We start from the raw sequence: 25,947 nt of genomic DNA on the forward strand, positions 1-25,947 counted from the left end.
CCCGAAGACCCCTGAGCGGCCCCTCCCCCACACATTCCACTCTGCCCACAGCCAGGGGGACCTGCAAAGGACACCCATCACCCCACCTCCCCCCACTCCCCTCCCTCCGGGTCTGCACCCTCCATGGTGTCGGTCACTGCAATAGAGGGACATCTGTGCAGAGGCCCTGCCCCACCCCCTCCCTCCGGGTCATCTTTGCCCCATTTCCGCCCCTGACACTGGATCCCAGGAATTCCTACTGCCTGTGCTCTCTTGCCCGGCATACTGTGCCCCGACTTTCCAGGCAAACTCCTCCGACCTCAGCAGCACAAATGCCCCTCCTGGTGTGAGCCTGTCGCCCCAGCCGTCACCCTGCTGGAATTATCTGCAGAGCAGATATGACCGTCTCTAAGGCTTGTAAAGGTCCTGTGACCTGACCTTGACCTTCACTGGGGCATGACCTCTGTGTCCCCAGGACTCTTCAGCTTAGATGATGCTTCCATCTCTGGATCCAAACATGCAGCCAGAGCAGTGCTGAGGACATCGTAGGAACCCATGGATGTCAACTAAACGAACGGAAACAAAGGCAAGAAACCGCACAGGCACGCGCGCACACACACACTCACACACACACACACTCACACACACACTCACTTTGGATCCAAGAGAGTCAAGGGTGCTGGTCATTCCCCGCATCATGTAGGGGTCCTTTTCGGGCCAGCTCCGTCCCCAAGGCTCCCTCTGCCGGCAGTACCCTGACCTCAGGGGCTGCCCGCTGCTCCTGCGCCAATGCGGGGACAGCACCCAGGGTGGGGCACCTGCCCTGCTCCTGAGAAGTCCCTCTGTGGCTCAGAGGACACCTCTTCCCCTCCTCCCTCCAGGCCCAGGGAAGGGGGCAGCCGCCCTGTTGCTGGTAGCTGGGGCCCCGTCCTTGGTCCTTCCCTTCTTCCTGACACTGCTCGGTTCAGGGCCTTCAGTTCAGTGTCTCCAACTGCACCATTTGGGGGGAAGTGTTTCCATTTGGTATCAGGTCACAGGGAACCCTCCCCCTCTACATATCAGAGAGGAGACGTATCTCTATAAAATTACATGCACACAATTGTTTCTTCCCATACACATATTTATTTTAAAATTTCTCTGAAACTTGAGACGCGTATTTTTCATTTTTCAGGTACACGAAACAACTTAAAGGGTCTCATATCTGCTGGTGGGGTGTGTGTGTGTGTGTGTGTGTGTGTGTGTGTGTGTGTGTGTTTGGCATCAAAAGAAAACTTTAATTTTGACTGCATATCTTCAGAAAAACTAAACAAAAACAGTATCTTAAACAAAACAACAAAAGTTAAAAAATTACAAACCATGAAATAGTGGTTGCAAAACCTCACTTTCTCTAGTCTATAAATCTAGGACTAAACTATGAATTAAGGCTACACTAATGCAAATATTAAGTCGTTTGCATGGGGTTTGTTTTCCTTAAGTTTGGCTTTTTGTTTTTTGCTTTGGTTTTTAAACCCACCAAAATTTATTCAGGTCAATTTTAGTACCAGCCACAGTGCACAGAAGAGTTCTCATCGTCTGAAACACCTCTCTCTATTCAGGCCAAACTTAGAGAACTCTTAACTCATAGTGGACATCTCATTTAAACCAGAAAACAAGACTCTAGACTACATCTCTAAAGGCTTCAGTGGGGAAGTTATGTCATCACGAGAACTCTACGAACGAATCCATACCTCAGTCCCACGACCCTCGAGTTATCACGCTACACGAGCCGGAGTCACTGAGGCGTCGACTCAGTCCCAGGAGCTCCACAGAGAGAGCCATGCACATTTCCGTCACAGACCCACACGCGGGTGTTGTGTGTGTGTGTGGGGGGGTTGGGCCCGGCTGCTGGGAGCTGTGTCACCCCTGCAGGTCACCCGGGACCCCCGAGCCTCCTCCTTCCCGGCGGGGCCCGAGGAGCCGGGGGGAGCTGTGGGCGGAGCGGCGGGGGCTCCGGGGTGGGGAGGGGCACAGGGCTGGGAGGGGGCCGGGTCACCTGCCAGCACCTGCCTGCGGACGGCGTTTTCTCTCCTGAGCTCCTGGAGCTTCCTTTCCATCAGCACGGCTGCCATCCAGCTCTCCCGGACCCTTGTCTCCTGGAAGAGGGTCTCCTTCCGACGGAAGGAGGCGTTGGCCTCCATCTCCTGGCCCAGGTGCTTCCAGGTGCTTGGCCATCTCCCGGTAGAGGCTGCGGGTGTGCTGCGTGGAGGCCGGGTCCCTGCATGTGGCGGGCAGCCTCCTCTCCAGCTCTAAGCAGTGCCTCTCCTCCTGCAGCATCTCCTGCGGCCGCGCCAAGTGGTGCCCGTGCAGCCTCAGCAGCACCTGCAGCTTCTGCTTCAGCAGCCGGGAGGTCGCGCCCTGCACAGCCGCCTCTTCCCTCTGCAGACGGGCTGTTGTCCCACACGATCCTTTGCTTCTCTCCCCGTGGCTGTCTGGCTGTTCCCTGAGGCTCCAGCTCGGGGCCCGGGAGGGACACGTTGAAGTCCGCGTCACCCCTCACCCCCTTCAGGTCACCTTCTGGCCCGTGGACAGGCGGATGGCAGGACAGATCGATGTCCCCGTCACCCCCACGGCCCCCAGGGAGGCCTGGGACCGGGCAGAACCTCAGCAGGTGCTCGGCGAGGGACTCCACCTGGCCGACCTCGGCTTCCAGGTCCTGCTCCCTGCGGGCGTTCGCCTCCCCCAGCCTTGCTTTCTTCTCCTCCTTCTGCTTCCATCTCGCAATTTCCTGGGCCAGCAGCTCTGGACTTTCTGGAACAAGAGTGTCTCCATTCAAATCAGCCCCTGCTCTCTGCTGAGGCTGCTCCCCACTGTTCTCTGATGCTTTGGGGACGGGTCTCTCATCGGTCACGTGGGGCAGTCAAGGGGGCCGGCTCTCCTGTGCCTTTTCCAGAAAGTCCACACTGTCTTGACACGATGAGCTTTCAGTGCCGACAGGCAAAAGGTTTGGCGCGTTGGCAGACTGGCCTCCCTGCCGGGCGGCCCCAGACCTCCAGTGGCCTGTGTCGCTGGGGGCCGGTTGTCTCACTACGTTGTCCACAGACCTCATCACGGGAAGGACACCTCTTGCCGGGCACCTTCCTACTCTGGACACTGTACCCTCTGCTTACTACCAAAAGCAGCACCGCAGCACAAATGAGGACCCCCGTGGAAACGCTGGGAAGCTCGGGTCAAGCTTTCCGAGACCACAGCAGAGCGCCCCACAACCGTTCCAGGATCAGCTGGAACGTGGGCCCGGGGCAGGTGGCAGGCCCTCCGTGGCTGTGAGGGTGCCACACCTCTGCCTCCGAGCGCCAGTGTCCCGTGGCCATGACTGACTGCTCAGAACCCTGGGGAGCGTTCCCTCTCCAAGGTAAACAGGTGCCTGACGACCAGGGCTGGTCAGTTAGGGTGGGGGAGGGGAGGCCAGCCAGGTTCTAGGAAACAGTCTGAACTTTGGTGTAGAAAGTGATCTCACGTATACAGGCCCTGGGGGAGGTGGAAACAGCTGATGGCAGCATGGACCTCGGCCACTCTGGGACCCTCCTGGGCTCACAGCAAACCCAAGGGGTCAGGGTGTAAAAGCGGCAGGGCGAGGGTGTGGCCATTAGCTAGTGGGCATTATAGGTCCCGCTCAGCCAGCCGTCAGTGTCAGTGGTCCTGGTGGCAGCAGTCTCCCTGGGTCCCACAAGCAGGGCCTGGGCAGCCACACCTGGACTGGGCACCTGGGCAGGGAGGGTGCTGGACCCAGGGGAACGCCTGAGGCCCCCACCCCAGGTGCCCAGGGCAGAGGGGGCAGCTTGTGTCCTGAGGACTCCTGCCCAAGTGTGTACGTGTGTGTGTGTGCATGTGTGTGTGTGTGTGCGCATGTGTGTACGTGTGGCATTGGGGGGCATGAAAAGGGCTTCCCGGATTATCGCCTGGGACCATTTGCAGGACTAAGTGCTGAGTCCCGAGGTGCAGAGCCCACCTGCTCAGGTAGAGGGGGCTGGCCTCCCCTCCCCACTCCTAGCTGGGCTGGGAGGGGCTCCACCCACCTGTGGGGGCTGGGCTGACCCCCACACAGGTCATGTTTGGGGTCAGGTGTGACGGATGCTTGTGGGGCATCTAGAAGGTAACACTCTCACCCGCTGGAGGTGGAAATGGGACATGAGACGTTGTCCATCTCGTCACTGTGGTGGGGGCCCTGCAGAGACTGGGGTCACCAGTAGACAGCAGAAGGGGGAGCAGGAATGACCAGAGCCCAGCGAGGCTGTTCAGGCCCCTGGATCCAGCTGTGCCTGAGGGCAGTCACCCCTGGCCTTTTGAGTGGTGGACGTTTTACGTACTTTGAATATTTCTTATGCATTAAGAAGTCTGGCTGGGTTTCTGTTCTCCTGATTGATGCCCGGCCTTGAGAAGAGAATCCCATCTGGAGAGGGCCCAGGCACAGCTGTCTGCTACCTCTCCCCTGGGACGTCTTCAGGGCCAAGAGACACACTCCTTCAGCAGAGATCTGTTCCCTCCGGGACAAGCTCAGCCCCTGGTTCTTTCTCCCAAATATGTCACCCAGGGTGGGATGCCTGGATGGGAGTTCCCTGTCTCCAGCTCTCAGTCCACACAGAGGGGCTCCTACTCTCCCCAAATCCACACCACTACATCACCAGTGTTGACCTCCAGGACATCCATGGCCAGAAGGAGGGACACGAGCTGAGACAGAAGAATTTCTGGAAGTCAGTCTTTTTTTTTCTTTAATTTATTATTATTTTTTATTTTTTTATACAGCAGTTATTAGTTATCTATCTTATTAGTTATCTATTTTATACATATTAATGTATACATGTCAATCCCAATCTCCCAATTCATCACACCACCACCCCACACCCCTGCCATTTCCCCCCCTTAGTGTCCATACGTTTGTTCTCTACATCTGTGTCTCAATTTCTGCCCTGCAAACCGGTTCATCTGTACCATTTTTCTAGGTTCCACCTACATGCGTTAATATACGATATTTGTTTTTCTCTTTCTGACTTACTTCACTCTGTATGACAGTCTTTAGATCCAACCACATCTCTACAAATGACCCCATTTCGTTCCTTTTATGGCCGAGTAATATTCCATTGTATATATGTACCACATCTTCTTTATCCATTCGTCTGTCGATGGGCATTTAGGTTGCTTCCATGACCTGGCTATTGTAAATAGTGCTGCAATGAATATTGGGGTGCATGTGTCTTTTTGAATTATGGTTTTCTCAGGGTATATGCCCAGTAGTGGGATTGCTGGGTCATATGGTAATTCTACTTTTAGTTTTTTAAGGAACCTCCATACTGTTCTCCATAGTGGCTGCACCAATTTACATTCCCACCAACAGTGCAAGAGGGTTCCCTTTTCTCCACACCCTCTCCAGCATTTGTTTTTTGTAGATTTTCTGATGCTGCCCATTCTAACTGGTGTGAGGTGATACCTCATTGTAGTTTTGATTTGCATTTCTCTAATGATTAGAGATGTGGAGCAGCTTTTCATGTGCTTCTTGGCCGTCTGTATGTCTTCTTTGGAGAAATGTCTATTTAGGTCTTCTGCTCATTTTTGGATTGGGTTGTTTGTTCTTTTAATATTGAGCTACATGAGCTGTTTATATATTTTGGAGATTAATCCTTTGTCTGTTGATTCGTTTGCAAATATTTTCTCCCATTCTGAGGGTTGTCTTTTCATCTTGTTTGTAGTTTCCTTTGCTGTGCAAAAGCTTTTAAGTTTCATTAGGTCCCATTTGTTTATTTTTGATTTTATTTCCATCACTCTAGGAGGTGTATCAAAAAAGATCTTGCTGTGATTTATGTCAAAGAGTGTTCTTCCTATGTTTTCCTCTAAGAGTTTTATAGTGTCTGGTCTTACATCTAGGTCTCTAATCCATTTTGAGTTTATTTTTGTGTATGGTGTTAGGGAGTGTTCTAATTTCATTCTTTTACATGTAGCTGTCCAGTTTTCCCAGCACCACTTATTGAAGAGGCTGTCTTTTCTCCATTGTATATCCTTGCCTCCTTTGTCATAGATTAGTTGACCACAGGTGCGTAGGTTTATCTCTGGGCTTTCTATCCTGTTCCATTGATCTATATTTCCGTTTTTGTGCTAGTACCGTATTGTCTTGATTACTGTAGCTTTGTAGTATAGTCTGAAGTCAGGGCGTCTGATTCCTCCAGCTCTGTTTTTTTCCCTCAAGACTGCTTTGGCTATTTGGGGTCTTTTGTGTCTCCATACAAATTTTAAGATTTTTGTTCTAGTTCTGTGAAAAATGCCACTGGTAATTTGATAGGGATTGCATTGAATCTGTAGATTGCTTTGGGTAGTATAGTCATTTTCACAAGATTGATTTTTCCAGTCCAAGAACATGATATATCTTCCCATCTGTTTGTATCATCTTTAATTTCTTTCATCAGTGTCTTATAGTCTTCAGCATACAGGTCTTTTGTCTCCCTAGGTAGGTTTATTCCTAGGTATTTTATTCTTTTTGTTGCAATGGTAAATGGGGGTGTTTCCTTAATTTCTCTTTCAGATTTTTCATCATTAGTCTATAGGAATGCAAGAGATTTCTGTGCATTAATTTTGTATCCTGCAACTTTACCAAATTCATTGATTAGCTCTAGTAGCTTTCTGGTGGCATCTTTAGGATTTTCTATGTATAGTATCATGTCATCTGCAAACAGTGATAGTTTTACTTCTTCTTTTCCAATTTGTATTCCTTTTATTTCTTTTTCTTCTCTGATTGCTATGGCTAGGGTTTCCAAAACTATGTTGAATAATAGTGGTGAGAGTGGACATCCTTGTCTTGTTCCTGATCTTAGAGGAAATGCTTTCAGTTTTTCACCATTGAGAATGATGTTGGCTGTGGGTTTGTCGTATACGGCCTTTATTGTGTTGAGGTAGGTTCCCTCTATGCCCACTTTCTGGAGAGTTTTTATCATAAATGGGTGTTGAATTTTTTTCAAATACTTTTCCTGCATCTATTGAGATGATCATCTGGTTTTTCTGTTTCAATTTGTTATATGGTGTATCACATTGATTGATTTGTGTATATTGAAGAATCCTTGCATCCCTGGGATAAATCCCACTTGATCATGGTGTATGATCCTTTTAATGTGTTGTTAGATTCTGTTTCCTAGTATTTTGTCGAGGATTTTTGCATCTATATTCATCAGTGATATTGGTCTGTAATTTTCTTTTCTTGTAGTATCTTTGTCTGGTTTTGGTATCAGGGTGATGGTGGCCTCATAGAATGAGTTTGGGAGTATTCCTGCCTCTGAAATTTTTTGGAAGAGTTTGAGAATGATGCATGTTAGCTCTTCTCTAAATGTTTGATAGAATTCACCTGTGAAGCCATCTGGTCCTGGACTTTTGTTTGTTGGAAGATTTTTAATCACAGTTCCAATTTCATTTCTTGTGATTGGTCTGTTCATATTTTCTATTTCATCCTGGTTCAGTCTTGGGAGAATTTGTCCATTTCTTCCAGGTTGTCCACTTTATTGGCATAGAGTTGCTTGTAGTCTCTTAGGATGCTTTGTATTTCTGCAGTGTCTGTTGTAACTTCTCCTTTTTCATTTCTAATTTTATTGATTTGAGTCCTCTCCTTCTTTTTCTTGATGAGTCTGGCTAATGGTTTATCAATTTTGTTTATCTTCTCAAAGAACCAGATTTTAGTTTTATCGATCTTTGCTATTGTTTTCTTTGTTTCTATTTCATTTATTTCTGCTCTGATCTTTATGATTTCTTTTCTTCTACTAACTTCAGGTTTTGTTTGTTCTTCTTTCTCTAGTTGCTTTAGGTGTAAGGTTAGTTTGTTTATTTGTGATGCTTGTTGTTTCTTGAGGTAGGACTGTATTGCTATAAACTTCCCTCTTAGAACTGCTTTTGCTGCATCCCATAGGTTGTGGATTGTCGTGTTTTCATTGTCATTTGTTTCTAGGTATTTTTTGATTTCCTCTTTGATTTCTTCAGTGATCGCTTTGTTATTTGGTAACTTATTGTTTAGCCTCCATGTGTTTGTGTTTTTTTCCCTGTAATTGATTTCTAATCTCATAGTGTTGTGGTCAGAAAAGATGCTTGATATGATTTCAATTTTCTTAAATTTACTGAGGCTTGATTTGTGACCCAAGATGCTATCTATCCTGGAGAATGTTCCATGTGCACTTGAGAAAAAAGTGTAATCTGCTGTTTTGGGATGGAATGTCCTATAAATATCAATTAAATCTATCTGGTCTATTGTGTCACTTAAAGCTTGTGTTTCCTTATTAATTTTCTGTTTGGATGATCTGTCCATTGGTGTTAGTGGGGTGTTAAAGTCCCCCATTATTATTGTGTTACTGTCGATTTCCTCTTTTAGAGCTGTTAGCAGTTGCCTTATGTATTGAGGTGCTCCTATGTTGGGTGCATATATATTTATAATTGTTATATCTTCTTCTTGGATTGATCCCTTGATCATTACGTAGTATCCTTCCTTGTCTCTTGTAACATTCTTTATTTTAAAGTGTATTTTATCTGATATGAGAATTGCTACTCCAGCTTTCTTTTGATTACCATTTGCATGGAATATCTTTTTCCATCCCCTCACTTTCAGTCTGTATATATCCCTAGGTCTGAAGTGGGTCTCTTGTAGACAGCATATATATTGGTCTTGTTTTTTTTATCCAATCAGCCAGTCTGTGTCTTTTGGTTGGAGCATTTAATCCATTCAGATTTAAGGCAATTATCGATATATATGTTCCTATTACCATTTCCTTAATTCTTTTGGGTTTGTTTTTGTAGGTCTTTTTCTTCTCTTGTGTTTTCCACTTAGAGAAGTTCCTTTAGCATTTGTTGTAGAGCTGATTTAGTGGTGCTCAATTCTCTTATTTTTTAGCTTGTCTGTAAAGCTTTTGATTTCTCCATCGAATCTGAATGAGATCCTTGCCGGGTAGAGTAATCTTGGTTGTAGGTTCTTCCCTTTCATCACCTTAAATATGTCATGCCACTCCCTTCTGGCTTGTAGAGTTTCTGCCGAGAAATCAGCTGTTAACCTTATGGGAGTTCCGTTGTATGTTATTTGTCGTCTTTCCCTTGCTGCTTTCAGTAATTTTTCTTTGTCTTTAATTTTGGCCAATTTGATTACTGTGTGTCTCGGCGTATTTCTCCTTGGGTTTCTCCTGCCTGGGACTCTCTGCACTTCATGGACTTGGGTGGCTGTTTCCTTTCCCATGTTAGGGAAGTTTTCAACTATAATCTCTTCAAATATTTTCTCGGGTCCTTTCTCTCTCTCCTGGGACCCATATAATGTGAATGTTGTTGTGTTTAATGTTGTCCCAGAGGCCTCTTAGGCTGTCTTCATTTCTTTTCATTCTTTTTTCTTTATTCTGTTCTGCAGCAGTGAATTCCACCATTCTGTCTTCCAGGTCACTTATCTGTTCTTCTGCCTCAGTTATTCTGCTATTGATTCCTTCTAGTGTATTTTTCATTTCAGTTATTGTATTGTTCATCTCTGTTTGTTTGTTCTTTAATTCTTCTAGGTCTTTGTTAAACATTTCTTCCGTCTTCTCGATCTTTGCCTCCATTCTTTTTCCGAGGTCCTGGATCATCTTCACTATCATTATTCTGAATTCTTTTTCTGGAAGGTTGCCTGTCTCCACTTCATTTAGTTGTTCTTCTGGGATTTTATCTTGTTCCTTCATCTGGTACATAGCCCTCTGCCTTTTCATCTCATCTATCTTCCTGTGAACGTGGTTTTAGTTCCACAGGCTGCAGGATTGTAGTTCTTCTTGCTTCTGCTGTCTGCCGTCTGGTGGATGAGGCTATCTAAGAGGCTTGTGCAAGGTTCCTGATGGGAGGGACTGGTGGTGGATAGAGCTGGGTGTAGCTCTGGTGGGCAGAGCTCAGTAAAACTTTAATCCGCTTGTCTGCTGATGGGTGGGACTGGGTTCCCTCCCTGTTGGTTGTTTGGCCTGAGGTGACCCAACACCGGAGCCTACCCGGGTTCTTTGGTGGGGCTAATGGACTCTGGGAGGGCTCACGCCAAGGAGTACTTCCCAGAACTTCTGCTGCCAGTGTCCTTGTCCTCATGTTGAGACACAGCCACCCCTCGCCTCTGCAGGAGACCCTCCAACACTAGCAGGTAGGTCTGGTTCAGTCTCCCATGGGGTCACTGCTCCTTCCCCCTGGGTCCTGATGCGCACACTACTTTGTGTGTGCCCTCGAAGAGTGGAGTCTCTGTTTCCCCCAGTCCTGTCGAAGTCCTGCAATCAACTCCCGCTAGCCTTCAACGTCTGATTCTCTGGGAATTCTTTCTCTCATTGCCGGACCCCCAGCTTGGGAAGCCTGACGTGGGACTCAGAACCTTCCCTCCAGTGGGTGGACTGCTGTGATATAAGTGTTCTCCAGTGTGTGAGTCACCCACCCAGTGGTTATGGGATTTGATTTTGCTGTGATTGCGCCCCTCCTACCGCCTCATTGTGGCTTCTCCTTGGTCTTTGGAGGTGGGGTCTCTTTTTGCTGAGTTCCAGTGTTTTCCTGTCAATGACTGTTCAGCAGTGAGTTGTGATTCTGGCGCTCTCGCAAGAGGGAGTGAGTGCACGTCCTTCTACTCCACCATCTTGAGCCAATCTGCTCTGGAAGTCAGTCTTTAAATAACATCTTTGAATGTTCCAGTCCCTTACCTTCCTTGCTTGGTTGGGAAGGACCAAGTGCCTGTCCTGGGTTTCTCTGAGCACCGGTGACGGTGTTGCAAGAGTTCATTGGCTGTGTCATCGCCTCACTGAACGAGGACCTGGCTTAATCACAGAGATGACAGGCAGGCGGGGAGGGACGTGAATATTTGTCTCGGGCCGGGCCTTGCTGCTTGGTGGAGCTGCCGCCTGCCTTCGAGGTCAGGGGAACAATTTTAGAGCGTCAGCCGCTGTCTCCTGCCCACGCGCCTGCCTCCCTGACCTTCTGTGCAGATGAGGAGACGAACCCCTGATAGTTCAAACGCCCGGGTTCGACACTTCCCCTTTGTTTATAAAAGGTTAACGATGAGTTATGAGTGGGTTTGTCAGATGTCAGCTGGAACAGGCCTGAGGGGTCCAGAGGAGAGCTGGGAGGGGTTTTGCTGAGGCCCCTCCCCACCGTGTGACAGCCCGCAAGTCCCGCCAGGAGAGGCGGCCGTGGGCTGGAGCAGCCCAGGGCGGCCGTCAGCCCTGGTTATCTCCCAGCTGCTCCTCCCCACGTTCTGACCAGGCACCTCTGGCATCTGGGTCTCCCTCGCCCTCCACCTGCAAAGGTCTGTCTTGGGGCACCCAGCCTGGCCCGACCCGTGCGGGGGGTCCTTCCTGCCCCCACCCACACACAGCCGCCCGAGCCCACTCCACAGCAGGAATCTTTGCTGATGGCCTCGGGGCTCCGAGACCTTGGGAGCGGGCTGGGACCTGCCCCTGCTTCTCCAACAAGCTAGGCGGGTGCCCCTCCAAACTCCAGGCCTAGCACTGCCGCCTTCCTCCAAGGCTCTCCCGCCAGGCCAGGCACCGGCTGGCCCTGTGCGCTGGACGCGCTCCCTGACCATCACTTAAGGCCCTGGTCCGCCCTCGAGCAGAGGCCTCCCCAGCGCCCACTCTCCCGACTCCGTCAGGACACCCAGCCCTGGGGCGGAGGGTTGGGGGGTACTCAGTGCCCACGGGGTGAATGAGGGGTCCGCCTGCGGCCCAGAGGGCACCTCGGGATCACGTGGGTGGTCTTACATCAGTGACCCCTCTGTGAAGTAGAAAAGCAGGATGACAGCACCAGCACCACCCAGAGAATCAGTCCCCAGGTGAAGCTGGCAATGTTCTGTGACCGCTTTCCTAACCTAGACTGCATCGTGATGGCGCCCCCACCTGGACGGGTGAAGGGCCTCGTGCTGGAAGGTCCGTGTCCACGCCACCACCCTCCGTCCTGGGAGGGCCCGGCCGAGACGCAGGGCCTGCGTGGGCCTTCTGGCTCGAGGTCAGCCAGGTTTGCCTTTCCCCATCCATGTTCCCGTCCCTGTCCAGGCTGTCCTGCGAGCGGAGAACCACCGCCCTGACCCCCTGACAGCTGGACTTACAACAAACCCACCCGACGAGAGCCTGCTGCCCACAGGAAGCAAAAGACAATTTTAAGAGTCATCGTTTCACAGAGGGATGATTTCCGTTCTCCTTCAGCTCACAGGAGGGTTATCTGCTGAAATGGGGTCTCTGGAGGCCCCTGGGCTTTGAAAGCAGCAGACTGATCATCATAAGAAAACAATCTCCCACGACACACTCCTCGCCCAGGGATGGGGACAAAGGTGCCACCTCGCAGTGATTGCTCTCGGAGCCCGGAGCCTGGCCCGTGGTGCAGGGTAACCGGCCCCGCACAGCTGGGGTCCCCAGGGACCCGCAATGGCAAGGCTCCCCCGCTGTCTGCAGGACCTGATGCCCTGATCTAGCAGGACTGTCCAGCCCAGTAATGCAGGGACGCCCGCTGTGACCAGGCGGTTTATGTATAAGCCCCGGTGCAGCGCTGACCCTGTGACCTCAGAGTCGGGCACTAAATCAGGGTGCAGGGTGGGGGCGGCCCCAGATGTAGGGAGGTGGTCCCGCGTCCGGGCCCCCCGGCCTGCAGAGGACGGCTGCTGTTCCTGGGGGCTGCCTCCGGAGCCCTCGGGGGACACTTACCACACGTGCCCCCACTGAGGCGGACAGAGACCCCACCCCACACCCCCCAGCTCACCTTCCTTCACCCTCGATGTGTTTCTGAAATTCCAACGATGGCACGACACGCTCCAGACAGGCTCTGACGATGGCCCTCCTGTGGCCTGCCCGGCGCCCCGTCAGACACGGCGGAGCCGAGAGCGCGGGGAGGCCTGGGGCCAGGGAGGCCCACGAGGCCGCGGCTCCTCCCGTGTCTCCCCGTCAGGACAGGGGTGCGACGCCCGCCGATGCCCGGATGCCTCCTCCTCCTCCGGCCCTGCCCGCCATCACGGTCCCCACCTGCGGCCCCTCCCCCTCAGCCCTTTCACACGGCCAAGACCACAGGCCCCGGGCCACGTCCTTCCAGCAGCTGAGACGCCACGTCCCGACCACCCGCCCCGCGTCCGGCAGCCCTGACAGCGTCACCTGGAGCCCAGCTTCCAGGCTGTCCCCCGCTTCTCCGCAGACCCCCAGCGGCCCTACCCTCATTGCCCCTTGAGGCTCACCCCTGCCCCCTCCGCGGCATGGCCCGCACCCGCTCCCGGAGCTCCCTGCCTTCCCGCCGCGCGCCCTGCCCTCTAGGGTGGGGTTTCGCTGGCTGGTCTTTCCCAGCAGGATGCAGCCCCCGGGAGGCTCTACTGCTGCCCCCTCGGCCCTAGACGACAGCAGTTCTCACACCTGCAGAACCGCGGGCTCTTTCCAACCAAGCCTGGCGGCCAACGTGCAAGGAACGAAGAGCCGGCGGGGCAGGCGGTGGCCGGCCGGTGCCTCCACGATGCTCACACCCGATGCTCACACCCGTACACACAGGCGACGACAACGCAGCTTTTCTTAAAGAGGAAGGTAACGGCCGAGCCCAGATGCTTGGACCAGCGCTCGGCCGAAAGAGAACGCAAGGTGGGAAAAAGCACCGTTTCTAGAAAACGTATTTTATTAATACTTGATGTACAAACAGACAAAGAATAAATATCTCGCGGTTTCACCCGGCACGGCGGTGACACCGCAGGACCCCGCCGTATGATCAGGGCCTCTCTAGAGCTCAGGAAGGAGACACGGGGCGGCTGCAGCCCAGTCTCATGGGTTCTGCAGGGTCGCCAGTCACCCCAGGTGTCGTGGGAAGTTGGGCGCCTAGTTGGAGGGGACGGGGTGGGGCCCCAGCAGTGCCCTCACAGCAGCTCCCTCGTGGCGGCCGTGAAGTCCCAACACAGGGCTCTGCAGACCGGCCTCTGCCCCGCAGCAGCTGGTCCCCAAGGTGCCTTCCGAGGCTGGAGTGGCCCCGCTCCTCTCAGCTGCACCCCTGCCCTCGCGCGGGGACCACAGGGGCTCCGAGGACGAGCATCTAGCCACCCCTCGTACTGCTGTGGCCGTCACAGACCAGACAGCCTGGACAGCTGGACGGACCCTGCAGACCACCGGCGGGGGCCCCCCGTCCCCGTGAGCACACAAAGCACCGGGACTCGCCAAGGAACGTTCCGATGCTCTGACCCAGGCAGTGGGGGCGGACGGGGCGAGGGCATCACAGGCCCCCAAAGGCCTCAGACCGGCCCTGTGATGTGGTGGTTCGCCCGCCGTCCAGCTGGCACGGGGTCCCACGTGGGGAGAAGGGCAGGACCAAGGGCCCTGCTCTGTGGCACAGGGAGCGGCAACACTGTGTCCGCCGCCCGGGACACGAGCAGCCCAGGGGCCAGGCCTGCCCGACGCTGTGGGAGACCTTCCAGACCAAGGTCAACAAGGACAAGCCGGCACCTCCGAGGCATCACGGGGGCCTCGCTGGCCGCGGACACACGGTTCCGGATCTGGAGCCAACAGCCCGCATCCCGGGGAAGCGGCGGCGCTGGGTCACGGCAGACAGGTGGGCCTGGGGAAGGCAGGACAGACGCAGCGTGGCTCCGTAGGGCTCCCAGGCCTGAGACCGGAGAGGGGACAGCCTGCTGCCCAGCCGGGGGGTCCCTGCCCCGGCGGGGACACCTGTCCTGAGGGCGGCTGCGAGCCCGCGTGTGGGGCGCCCGTGGGCCGGCTCAGTACGCAATTCTCCAGTGCGTGGGCTGCTCGCACGCCTTCTCCTCGTCCCCACAGAACCGGTTGTATGTCGTCTTGGGGTCCAACCCCAGGATCTCTCTCTCCTCGTGAATTCGAAAAGAGAACGTGGAGACCGAGGTGCCGATAAAAAACCTGCTGAGACACGTGAGGTCACCGGGGCTGCGGAGCAAACCCGCCAGCCACGCCCACCCGCGACCCCAGGCGCCCCCCGGCCCCCCAGCCCAGGCTCCTCGGCCGGGGCTCCCCGTGGCCCACCGCCACCAAGCGGCCTGGGCTGCAGGAGCCCAGGGGCCAGGCTGCGGCCGCCGCAGGGGCTCGGGTGACAGTTCCCGCACCAGGGGCAGGCTCCGGCCACTGCTAGACCTCAGCTGCTCGGGGCAGGGGCTCAGGGCCAAGCTTAACCTGCCGCGCAGGCCTTCCCGCTGAGGGCGGAGCCGCAGCCGGAGGAGGAGGAAACTCCCCTCCAGGGACGGCATCTCGGAACACACGTGCTGGAGGTCTGCTTCCCGTCACCGCCAGGCCTGAGCCCAAGGCGGGCGGGGAAGAGCGAAGCCCCGAACCCCATACCCCCGCCCCCCACCAGCAGAACCTCGGGGCCGAGGGGCAGGGCCCAGAGCACAGGGCGGGGCTGGGGCTGCTCCCTGCAGCCCTCAGCCCTCTGCTCAGCCTGGAGGAGGTGTCCCCTGGAACGGGACAGGGCACACCTCTACCTGGTAAACCACACACGCCCCTGCACCCAGCACGTCTGAGGATTCTGGAAGGAGAGGGAAAATCACCTACTCTGCTCTGATTGTCCACTTTCCTCCAAGTGCCCGACTCACCCCAGCCTTGCTCTCCCAGCGCCGGGGGGCAGATGAACCCGAGGAAGCCCCGAGGCCCGGGCCCAGGTCCCTGTGGACAGCTTGCCTCCCATGACAAGGACGGGACACTGGGCAGGGCGCCCCGCGGGTGCCCGAGAGGTACCTGGGGACCAGGACTCAGGGGCGGGCGGAGCGGGGACGGCCCTGCCCCCGAGACAAGACGCGGCAGAGGAGAGGCCCCGGGTGAGGCAAGGAGGGCCGAGCTGGTGGTCTGCACGTGAGGACTCAGCCTCGGACACGCGCTAGGCTGCTCACCGGGCGTGTGCGCAGACCCACTGGTCCACGATGGCGACACCCCCGTCCTTGTAGAGCTCCAGCTCCTCCCACGTGGGTTCGAACCGCACCATCTCGGGCAGCAGCCTCCGGAGCCCATCCAGCTCTGCAGGTGCATCACGGGAGGTGACGGGGCCGCAGGAGACATGCGTGTGCATGCGCTCACGCTGCAGGGCCGTGGGGGGAGGGGCGAGGAGGACAGGAGCGCGACCCCCTCCCATTAGCTGTGGGAGGGACAGGCGCATGGAGCCATGTACCCTTCCTGGCGGCGTCCGTGGCCACGAACACCCTGTCCAGCTGGTGGGTCTTCATGAGGCTGCGGATCCTCCTCGCGGCCCCCTCCAGGCTGGGCACGTCCTCCCTGTGCCCCCAGGTGAAGTCCTTCCTCCTCAGGTGGACGCCCAGGTATGGGCCCCCCAGCGAAGAGCCCAGCTGGACCTGGTGGAGGAGGACCAGACAGGCTGGTGCCGATCGGGCGGGACGCGGGGGGCCTGATCGGTCCATCTAGGGACCGATTACTGGCCAACGTCCCTACGTCTGCACCAGGACGGGGGCTCCCTGCTGACGAGCGGCATCTCTGGCACCTGGGGCAGTGCGGCCCGGCAGCCCTGCGACAGACAAGGGTGTTCCCGTTCTGCCCTTTCCTGAAGGAGGGGATTAGCTGTGAGGCATCTAGAGACAAAATGCATCCCCCCGCCAAGGATTACAGAGGTGGGGTCCACCTTCATCTTGGTCCAGTCCTCCTCGAAGGGGATCCTGTCGGCCGCGTCTGTGGAATTCAGGTACCTGCTCCGGAACTCGTCCCCCACGGCCCGCAGGTGCTTGGCGAACACCATGCTGCGCCGGGTCTGCAGGTGCAACAGACCGTGAGCCCCTGCCCCGGGGTCCCCACCCGTCACCCCTCCCCCCTGCCCCGGGGTCCCCACCCATCACCCCTCCCCCCTGCCCCGGGGTCCCCACCCGTCACCCCTCCCCCCCCGCCCCGGGGTCCCCGCCCGTCACCCCTCCCCCCCGCCCCGGGGTCCCCACCCATCACCCCTCCCCCCCCGCCCGTCACCCCTCCCCCCCCGCCCGTCACCCCTCCCCCACCACCCCGGGGTCCCCACCCGTCACCCCTCCCCCCCCCGCCCCGGGGTCCCCGCCCGTCACCCCTCGCCCCCCACCCCGGGGTCCCTGCCCGTCACCCCTCCCCCCCCACCCAGAGTCCCCACCTGTCACCCCTCCCCCCCGCACCGGGGTCCCCGCCCATCACCCCTCCCCCCCCCGCAGGTGCCGAGGGGGGTCACCACCCTTCAGGGCTGGTGGGGACCACAGTGCTGTCATGAGGCACAGAACCACCGTGTCCACGTTTTGACACTTCTGCGCTTCTGCAACAACCCGCCCAGGAGGCACCCAGGTCGCGAGTCCAGGGAGCAGGGTCCCACCTGGGGGCCTCTGCCTGCCCAGCCCGCCCACAGGAGGCATCCATGACCCCCAGACAGGGCAGACCCTGAGAGCTGGGGGTCAGGGGCTGCAGAGGGGGCATGACACCCATTTCCCCAGGTGGAGGAAGGACCAGACAGGCTGAGGCTGGTGACGACTGGGCGGGACTTGGGGGGCCTGACTGGGTCCATCTGGGGACTGATTACTGACCAACGCCCTGCAGGGACAGGACAGGACGCGGTCCAGGGACAGACCTCATCACATGCGGGGCTGCCCTTCATCGTGAAGTAGGTGCAGAGATAACAGAACACCAACTGCATTTTCCTGACAGCAAATACCACGTTTTTCTTTCTCAAATATTAGCTGCTATAAATAATAAACCTGCACCTCAGTCAACAGGCCTGGGAGCCCCTGCGGCAGAAAACACCACGCCCACCATGCGGAAACGGGGTGGGGGCATGGCCACGGGGCTCCATCCACACCGTCGCAGAGCCAAGGTGCAGAGATCCAGGGAAACCGGCTCCCACACAGGGGCCTCGGGAGAAGGGACGCATCCACCGGGAGCCCCAGGTGAGACGGGCACAGATCCCCACAGGGAGGGGGAGAAACCAGGCTGCAAAGTATCTGCCTTGAGGGAGCTCAGTGCTCATTTTTAACTTAAGAAAGCTGTAATCTGCCTAAACGCTTCTACCTCGCTCCAACAACGCACAAATGGCCCTTCTAAGACCAGTTTCTGCACAGGTCCCAGGACCCGGGGGAGCAGGCCCCGTGTCCCCTGCAGCCCACCCACCCTGATGCCCCTGGAGGCTCCTTCGCCCGGCAGAGCCCCTGACAGGCCAGGCCGACTTCAGCTGGGTCCCCACCTTGCAGCCAAAGGCTCTTCTCAGGGAACGTCTGGCGCTTTTGCCAGACTGCTGCACCGGGCCCCCGTCGGCAGAACTGCGCCTCTTTTCCAAACCAGACGCCTGACGATTAAGCCGTCCCCACCCCCAGGAGGACGGGAGAAGCCTCTCGCCCACCTGCCTCCCTGTCACTGTCTGTGCACCCAGAGCCAGCGCTTCCCCCTCAGGGCAGAGCCCGACTCCGCTATTAAGGACTCGGGGCACAGAACGCCCCACCTTTCAACGCTGGGGACACACGGCCAGAGCTCTAATTCCAGGTTCTGAACGCGTCAGCAGGAAAGGACAGCCGATGCGGTGCAGCAGGGGCCCGGGACGCCCCAGCCCGCTCCCTGGAGCACTCCTTGGGCAGGGGGCAACGCTCACCGGCGGCCCCTCCCCCACGCCTGCTAAGAGCCTCACAGGCTAGTCAGCAGGTGGAAAACAAGAGCTGCTGAGGGTCTTGGGCTTTCCAAGACTAAACACGTGTACAGAGGTGCTTGCCATGCGACACTCACGTCCCAGTACTCCTTCCCTCCATAGTGGTCGTGAAGGAGGTTTTCGGCTCGGTCTAACATCACGGACCTATTTTCAAACAACAAGAAAAGAAGGTCTTTATGTTCACACGCTCCAGAGAGCACTGTCATGTGGGAGGCCCTGGGCCAGGGAACAATCAGGGACGAACTCCGAGAGGGTGAAACCTTGCTGGGTCGCCTGGGTGCGTCTGGGCAAATCTCTGCTGAGCCTCTCACAGGCAGCTGCCTGCAGAAGCTGTCGATTCCTAAGTGGCTGTAAACATCGACGGACGCTCTCCTGTCCCAGCCGCCGAACTGGCTGAGCTACCAAGCTCGACTGACTCTCAACGCAAAAAACCCCACAAGTAAACAAAACATGAAATTAGCAAACAGAACCCAGCAATACATTAAAAGGATGACACACGTGACAAATGGAGTTCACACCAGGGATGCAAAAACGTTCAGTATTAGAACATCTATGGCTTAACTCATCATGTTACTGGATAAAGGGCAAAGCCATATAACGATGCCACCCCAAAGGAACAAAACTCAGTATTTACTCTTATTTTTAAAAATCACCTTAATGAAACAGACTCCTTATCATGTTTGTATTTCTCCAGCCAAAGCCAGCCTTCTTAAAGGAAGGCTCAACTCCCTCCTCACAAAGTGAGGGCGGGAAAGGTGGTCTGCCTGTCTGCTAATCAACCTAAGAATCAGCACACGTGGAAAGGACCCTCCAGAAACAGGCCACGTCTGGGAGGCGGCGGCCTGCGTCTCCCTGGGGTCTAAGAGCAGCGTGTTCCTCGGCGGTACACCTGACAGCGTCTTCTGCTGGATTTGCTACCAGGCCGCCTGCCCTTTACTCGCTAATCTTAGCAGCTCCGCCTGCATCTGACCCAGCCCTGTGCTGACTGACGGGACTGACAGCCTACAAGCACCTCCCTCTCTGGTTTGTCTTTCCCTTCTGTTAACGCCTTCTATCGATGGACAAGACTTATTAATTGTAACGTAACTGAATGTATCAACCTTCTCTCTCTGGTTAGTGCTGTTCACATCTTGAGTTTTCTGCATGGTGGGGTTCCCCCCACCCCCGTCCAGCCTCGTGGGTCTCAGCGCCGCCATCTCCCCGCTGTCAAGCCCCCTGCGTCTCTCTTAAACAGTGGGGCCTCCGGGCACAAGTCTGCCCTGGGCTCAGCCCCCTACCCACAAACGGCACTCGGCAGAAATGGCCCCACAGCCCAGAGCTTCGGCCAGACCTGCTTTTCAAATGCGAACAGCTGTGAGATGAGTGACGCGGGGCCCCAGCAGGCAGTACCCTCAGCAGCCTCATCTCTTATGAGGAGCTCGGACCCCCGAGCAGAGAAGGCGGCTGCTGCCTCCGTGGACCTGCCTGCGTTTTGTTGACACAGGCCCGGGGGGAGCCGGCCTGGCGTTCTGGCACACTGGGGCCGTGCTGGGACAGTCTGCACCCTCCCGGGCCCCGGAGAGCACAGGAGGCCTGCCCTGTGCGTGCGCAGGCTCAGGGACACTGAAGGTGGCTAACAGGAGGGGCCCTCGCAGGGTCCCCAAGTCCCCAGCAACTCACACCTGCAGGGAACTCCTAGGACACCTGCCTAGAAACCAAGCACGAGCCCCTCCTGAGGAGCTCGCCTGGCGCACCAGACCCTGCCACTCGCCCGGAACCCCAGCCCTCCCTGCTGACCCTCTGGTGGCAGGGCGGGCGGGCGGGGCCTGTGCGGCTGGTTTTCTGCTTCCAGGCGGAACCGGCCTTGCAGACACACTCCCAACACGCGAGGCCAGGAGCAGCTTCCAGGGCGGTGTCCAGGAGAGGCCTGAGCTGGTCCTCTGACCACTCACAGCTCAGGCTTCGAGGAGGCCGGCGAGAGAGCTTGATTTCAGGGGTGGCCCCGAGGGGAAGCACTCCTCGCCCATGCGGAACCTCCAAGGCCAGCTCCGGGCTGCCGCCCCAGCCCCGGTCACTCAGTGGTCACTTCAAAACCCTCCCGGCCCCGCTGGTCCCGCTCTTGTCCCGGCCCTCCCCCTGCTGCAGCCTCACGACCCCACGGCCCTCATCCCCGCCCCTCTCTTACTGCCCGCCCCCTGCCCCTATGCCCATCCTCACGCCCTGCTGCGTCCAGCAGGCCCTGGCTCGCCCCACCACCTCGACAGGACCCCAGGGCAGGATCCGGGTGTAAATCCGACCCCACCGCCCACCAGGGGTGGGACCAGAGACCCCCGTCGTGAGGCTCAGAAGCACAGCCGCTCCAAGCAGCACCGGGAGGAGAACAGCCACGGCCGCCCCGCCTGGGGGCTCCCCTGGAGCCCAACTGCTGGCCCCCCCGGCTCGAGAGGCAGCGGTGGGGGGCGGCTGAGGTCTGACCCTCCAACGACGCCCGCGGGCCAGCAGGCAGGACGGAGCACAGGCACACACGGACACGCTCACACACGTGCCCTCGCACCAGCCATCACCCAGAGACCACACACTCACCGTGCGGACGTGTTTCTCAGGAGCACAGGGGCGATGATGGAAGCCGACCCCTGAACAGACAGACAGGACACGTTTAAACCCCGCGTCTCTTCATAACCCCAAAACCATCCTCTGGAAAACAAGACCCACGGCACCCGGTTAGTGCGGCTCTCTTTCCGCGGGCAGTAAGTGAAGTCGGGACGCACGGCCCGATCTGGATAAACTCAGCTAGTTCTCTTAGTTCACCAGTAAGTTTTCACAAGTTATTGGTCGTGATCACAGGTAGTGACCTTGTGGAAATCTTTAAAGAAACCACAAATTTCATCTGATCTGATGAGACCACGGAAGCTGTCTTCAGGAACCTGGACGGTACGATGACAGGAAAGCAGGGACGGCCTGGAAGCAGCCCGGCGGAACGAACGCTTACGGGCCAGGGCCAGTTTTGACAGTAACTGTCCTTAAAGCAGCTGTGCTCTCAGGAGCTCCGGAGCTGCTCCAGGTCTAGAACCGGATTACTCTGGTCCCCCGTGTGGGGGGCGCTTTGGGCGGGGCTGGGGAGGACACAGCAGCACTTCCACAGGCAGCTCTTCTGACGGCAGCTCAGTCTGGGGTGACAACACCGCCACGACCACGTTCGCGCGCGTTAAACAACACGGGAAAGGTTAAGTGTGTCTCAGCCCGGTATTTCTAAACCAGCCTGAGTCCCCGAACGCGGTGGCACCTGTAATACTCGTGCTTGTCCTGCGAGTAAAGGGGCGGCTCGATGCAGGGCCGGCTGTCGATCTTCTCCTCCCAGGCCCCCTCCTTCCAGCCCTCTGCATAACCTTGCAGGACATAGACCTGGTCGATGAAGGGCCCGCCGGACTCTGCAGGAGACAAGGACCGACAGTAACGGTGACCAGAGCACGCACTGCGGCGATACAGAGAAGTACCACTGTATTTAACGCCACCGTCTTCCCAAACAGGACTGGAAGAAGCTCATAAAAGCAGAGATGATGGAACAAGTGACCTCGGGACATGGGGGTCCCTCAGGGGACGGGAGGGCTGCCTGGGGGGCGTGTCCAGGAGCCAGCATCTCCTCTGGGCCGCTCAGCGCCCCAACCTCTTACAGCATCCGGCCTTGCCTGGGCCCCCTTCTCTTTCCAGCCACACCCACACGTCGCCGTGGGCGGGGCCAGTCCCCACGACGGCCGCAGGCTGCCCTCGCTCTGCCCCTCTCCTCTCCTGCACCTGCCCCCCTGTGATGCCTGGAGCCCATGGGGGTGTGCCCCTTCCCCGGGACCCCTGAATAGCTGACCCGCCTGGACCGTCCCCTCCGGGGCTCGTTCTTGACCCGTGAGGCCACTCAAACTGCATCTCCCCAAAAAGGATGCCTTCCCAGTCCACGGCCACCGCCCAACACTCCGCACCCCTTCCTGCTTTCTCGTCCTGAGGCTCTGGTCACTGCCGCGAGCGCTGCGTGTCCCCGCCACTTACTTATGCTCTGCCCCCGCCCCCAACAGGACGCCCCGGAGAGCCGCGGCCTGTGTCCGTCTCACCCACTGCTCCTCCCACACCTGGCGCCTCCCAGCCACGACTCGGCGACACGTGAAGATGTGCTCACAGGTGCAACGACAGAGCGCACTGACGAGAGAGCCACCGCGAGTGAGCCAGTGTCTCGTCCACACTCTCTCTGGCTTGAGCACGAGGCCCGGGCTCTGGGCTCCTACGGCGGGGCGGGGGGATGCAACACCGGGGCTGAGACGCCGGCCTGGAGGCCTTCCGGGTGTGACGCCCCATGCCTGTCCCCTCTGCAGTGGTAAACCTGGGCTGGTCAAGGCGGGTCTGTCACCTCCACACTGTCACCCGGGGGCTCAGTCCCCAACCCCACTGCCCGGCCCGAGGGACACGGCCTGCAGAGCGGCAGGGATGACAGCCGTCTGCAGTCACTAAGCACCCCTCGTGGCCGAGGTGCCACCGCGCTGGCAGGTCAGGGGCCAGTCCCCTGGGCGCCAGGGCCCGTGCAGACAAGGCCGAGCCTGCTTCCGGGCTGAGTCGGGTCAGGAAAGTTGCTCCCCAGCCGCAGGGTTTGCCTCCCCAGCAGGAGTGCGGACGGCAGCAGGTCATCCGGTGGCCCTGCAGCCACAGCGGAGCCCCACGCGGAGAAGGTCCCCGCGGGACAGGGTCTGCGGTGTGGTGAGAACAGAACCTGACAACCTGCGGTGTGGGCCTGGCGTCGGGGGCAGCAGCGACGCTCAGGCCGCCAGGCCCTCACACAGCAGAAGCGCGAAGACCACCACTCGGGAGCTGTGACTCGCTCTCCCGGGCTGCTCCAGGGATCTGGGCAGAGGTGTCCCTGACTGTTTATGTCTTCTGAATAAAGCAACAGTGTGCTCTAAGTACCTTCATTCTAGGAAATCTTCAACCCTTTCCTCTTAAAAACATGAAAATGAGAAGGTTGTCCAGAGCCACATGAGACAGGATGTGTGGTCACACGTCTCCTCCAGCACCCAGCCAGCGCCACGCACGCAGCGTGTTTTCCTTCAGGTAAGACCAGCCTGGCCTGCACAGGGGGAGGCCTGTGGTCCTGCCCCCCCAACCACAGCTCCAGCTCACCAGGCGGCCGGGGTTTTCGGAGGCAAGGGGACACATGGCTCACATGCTTCAGATCTATTTCCCTAGAAAAACTATGGAAAGGTCAAAATCGCCGGTAGTGGGGGAAACGGAAGCAGGGCCCCTAGGCAGAGCAAAGGCCCAAGAGGAGACGGCCCCGCTGGCCGAGGGCTCGGCCGGGCCTGACGTTCACGCCCAGACCAATGCCCGCGCGGCCCCAGTTACAGGACCGCCGCCCGCCTCACCTGCAATGAACTGTTCGTACTCCATGACGGGGATGTTCCTACTGAGACTTGGAAGATCGAAAAAGTCGGACCAGGGAATCCGGACCTGGCGAATGTCGGGGCTCTTCCAGTGGTAGAGGCGGCCCCAGGGGGGCAGTACCAGCACCCACTCCTCAGTCTTCAGCAGAGTCTTCAGGAGGGAGGCGACCCGGATGTACACGTCCCTGCGGAGGTTGAAGCCCTCCGGGGGGTTGACGTCGTACAGAAGATACCTGGCAGGGAGGGCAGGAGAGTGCTTCTTCAGGGCCGGGCTCCGCACAGAAAACCCAACACCCCACGTCCACGGCCTAGCGCGGTCAGTAGCTTCTGGTCTGTAGTGTGGAGGCAGCGGCCCACCCGTTTCCAGGGGACCAGTCACTTCAAGAGCCCGCAAGTAAGAGCAGAAGACATCTCAGCATCCGTTTAACCACCAGCAATAATTCACAGCTAAGACCAGCGGAGTCTCGCAGGCAGAATCTGAGCGCTCACCCTCCAGGGCTTCTCAAACCTCTTAACGGTGACCGAGGACCCCAAAGGCTACTGTTTATGTGGGTTAAATCTACCGATGACTCCTGATTTAGAATTTAAAGCAAGAACTTTAGAAAAGTATTTATGAATTCCCTTAAAAATAACAAAAATAAACGTATTACCTTTATCATTAGTATTTCCAAATTTCCAAATGAAAAATAAGTGTATTTTTCAAGACAAAAATCATGACGGACAAGAGCGGCACTGTTTTTAATTTCTGCAAATCTCTTTTTGGTCTGGTGATTGCTGGGTTCTCCCGTCTGCTTCTCATTCCCTGTGTTATGGTAGCACAGGCCAGGTGGTCTCTGGTAAATCTCCACAGTAAACTCTCGAGAGAGTGTGGGCAAAAGGCCTTTCTACGACAATGGCCTGGCACGTCAGGGATCCCTGGACGCACTCTGAGAACGGCTGCCGTATGCAAAGCAAGACTTCTCTACACAAGCCCCAGGCAGGAGACCTCAGCTTCTGCTGTGTCCCCACCGCCCCCTTCTCTGCATCTCCGTTACTGCAAACGAGGCCATGCTGTGCTCCCTGGCTTGAGCCTCCAATCCCCCAAGCCTGCCAGGAAGAGGCCCATCTACCATCTTGACACCCCGCACCCAGCAGTCTGTTTTCGGTCAAGCCCTCAGTAACTGCTGAACGGCACCGACGCTTGTCTCTCACCCCGAGACTTATCTATGAAACAACCCACACCTGGATGGGACGGATATTCTCCTGCAGGGAAACAAAGCTGGGCTTTCTTAAGAACCGCCCCGTTCGAACATCTGATTCGGGGGCTCCTCGAACTCCAGGCAAGGCCCGCATCGTGTAACAGGCGCCCCCGGCCTGCGCGGACCTGCAGCCTGTCCTTCCGGGGGGCTCGCGGCCCCAGGCCAGGGGTCCCGAGAGGCGAGGGGACAGCGAGGCTCCACCGCTCCGCCTCCCGGCCCTCCGAGCCCCGCCTCCCGGTTCGCCGGGTCCCTGCCCACCGGCCCAGCCGAGAACGTTTACCGTCTGCGGGACGCCGCCCCCGACAAGATGTCGGCTGCCGACTGGCCTGGCCAGAACTCCTCGCCCGAGGCCGAGGTCAGCGGCCAGGATACCGCCCCGAGGAGCAAGCAGAAGACGCCGAGCGCCGCCATGGCCGCGGGCGGTCACGTACTTCCGTTGGCCGTGCCCCGCCCCGGAAGTGCAGCCCGCCCTCGTGGAGAGCGTCGTCTGTACCAAGGCAACGCCACGGGGCCCACCTAGGGCAGGAGTCCTGCTAGATCCCGAGTCGGGGCGTTGCTGCGGCAGAACGGGCGGAGCCGCTGGGGGCTGAGGCGGGGCCTGGCCGAGGGGCGGGGGCGGCACTGATGGGCTGGTGGATTGGGCCGGGATGTGGGCGGGGCCGAGACGGGGGCGGGGCTGCGCGGACGTCTCCTCCTGCGGGCCGCGCCGGGTACAGGCCGGGGCGGGGCTGGCGCCGAGG

At 57.3% G+C, this 25,947-nt stretch overlaps 1 protein-coding gene across 1 annotated transcript; it reads right to left on the bottom strand.

Moving 5' to 3' along the window:
• Positions 1 to 14,525: 14,525 nt before the first annotated feature.
• On the bottom strand, positions 14,526 to 25,618 carry POFUT2 (protein O-fucosyltransferase 2; the record flags this gene model as incomplete). The annotated part of the gene is made up of 9 exons (XM_082655370.1): positions 14,526 to 14,831; positions 15,815 to 15,938; positions 16,090 to 16,270; positions 16,555 to 16,680; positions 18,651 to 18,717; positions 21,136 to 21,246; positions 21,836 to 21,980; positions 23,952 to 24,202; positions 25,488 to 25,618. 9 exons carry the CDS (start codon positions 25,616 to 25,618, stop codon positions 14,678 to 14,680), a joined length of 1,290 nt encoding a protein of 429 aa, XP_082511496.1. The 3' UTR covers positions 14,526 to 14,677.
• Positions 25,619 to 25,947: the final 329 nt, after the last annotated feature.

The sequence above is a fragment of the Grampus griseus genome (assembly GCF_964374135.1).
Source record: "Grampus griseus genome assembly, chromosome: 5".
NCBI lineage: Eukaryota > Metazoa > Chordata > Mammalia > Artiodactyla > Delphinidae > Grampus > Grampus griseus.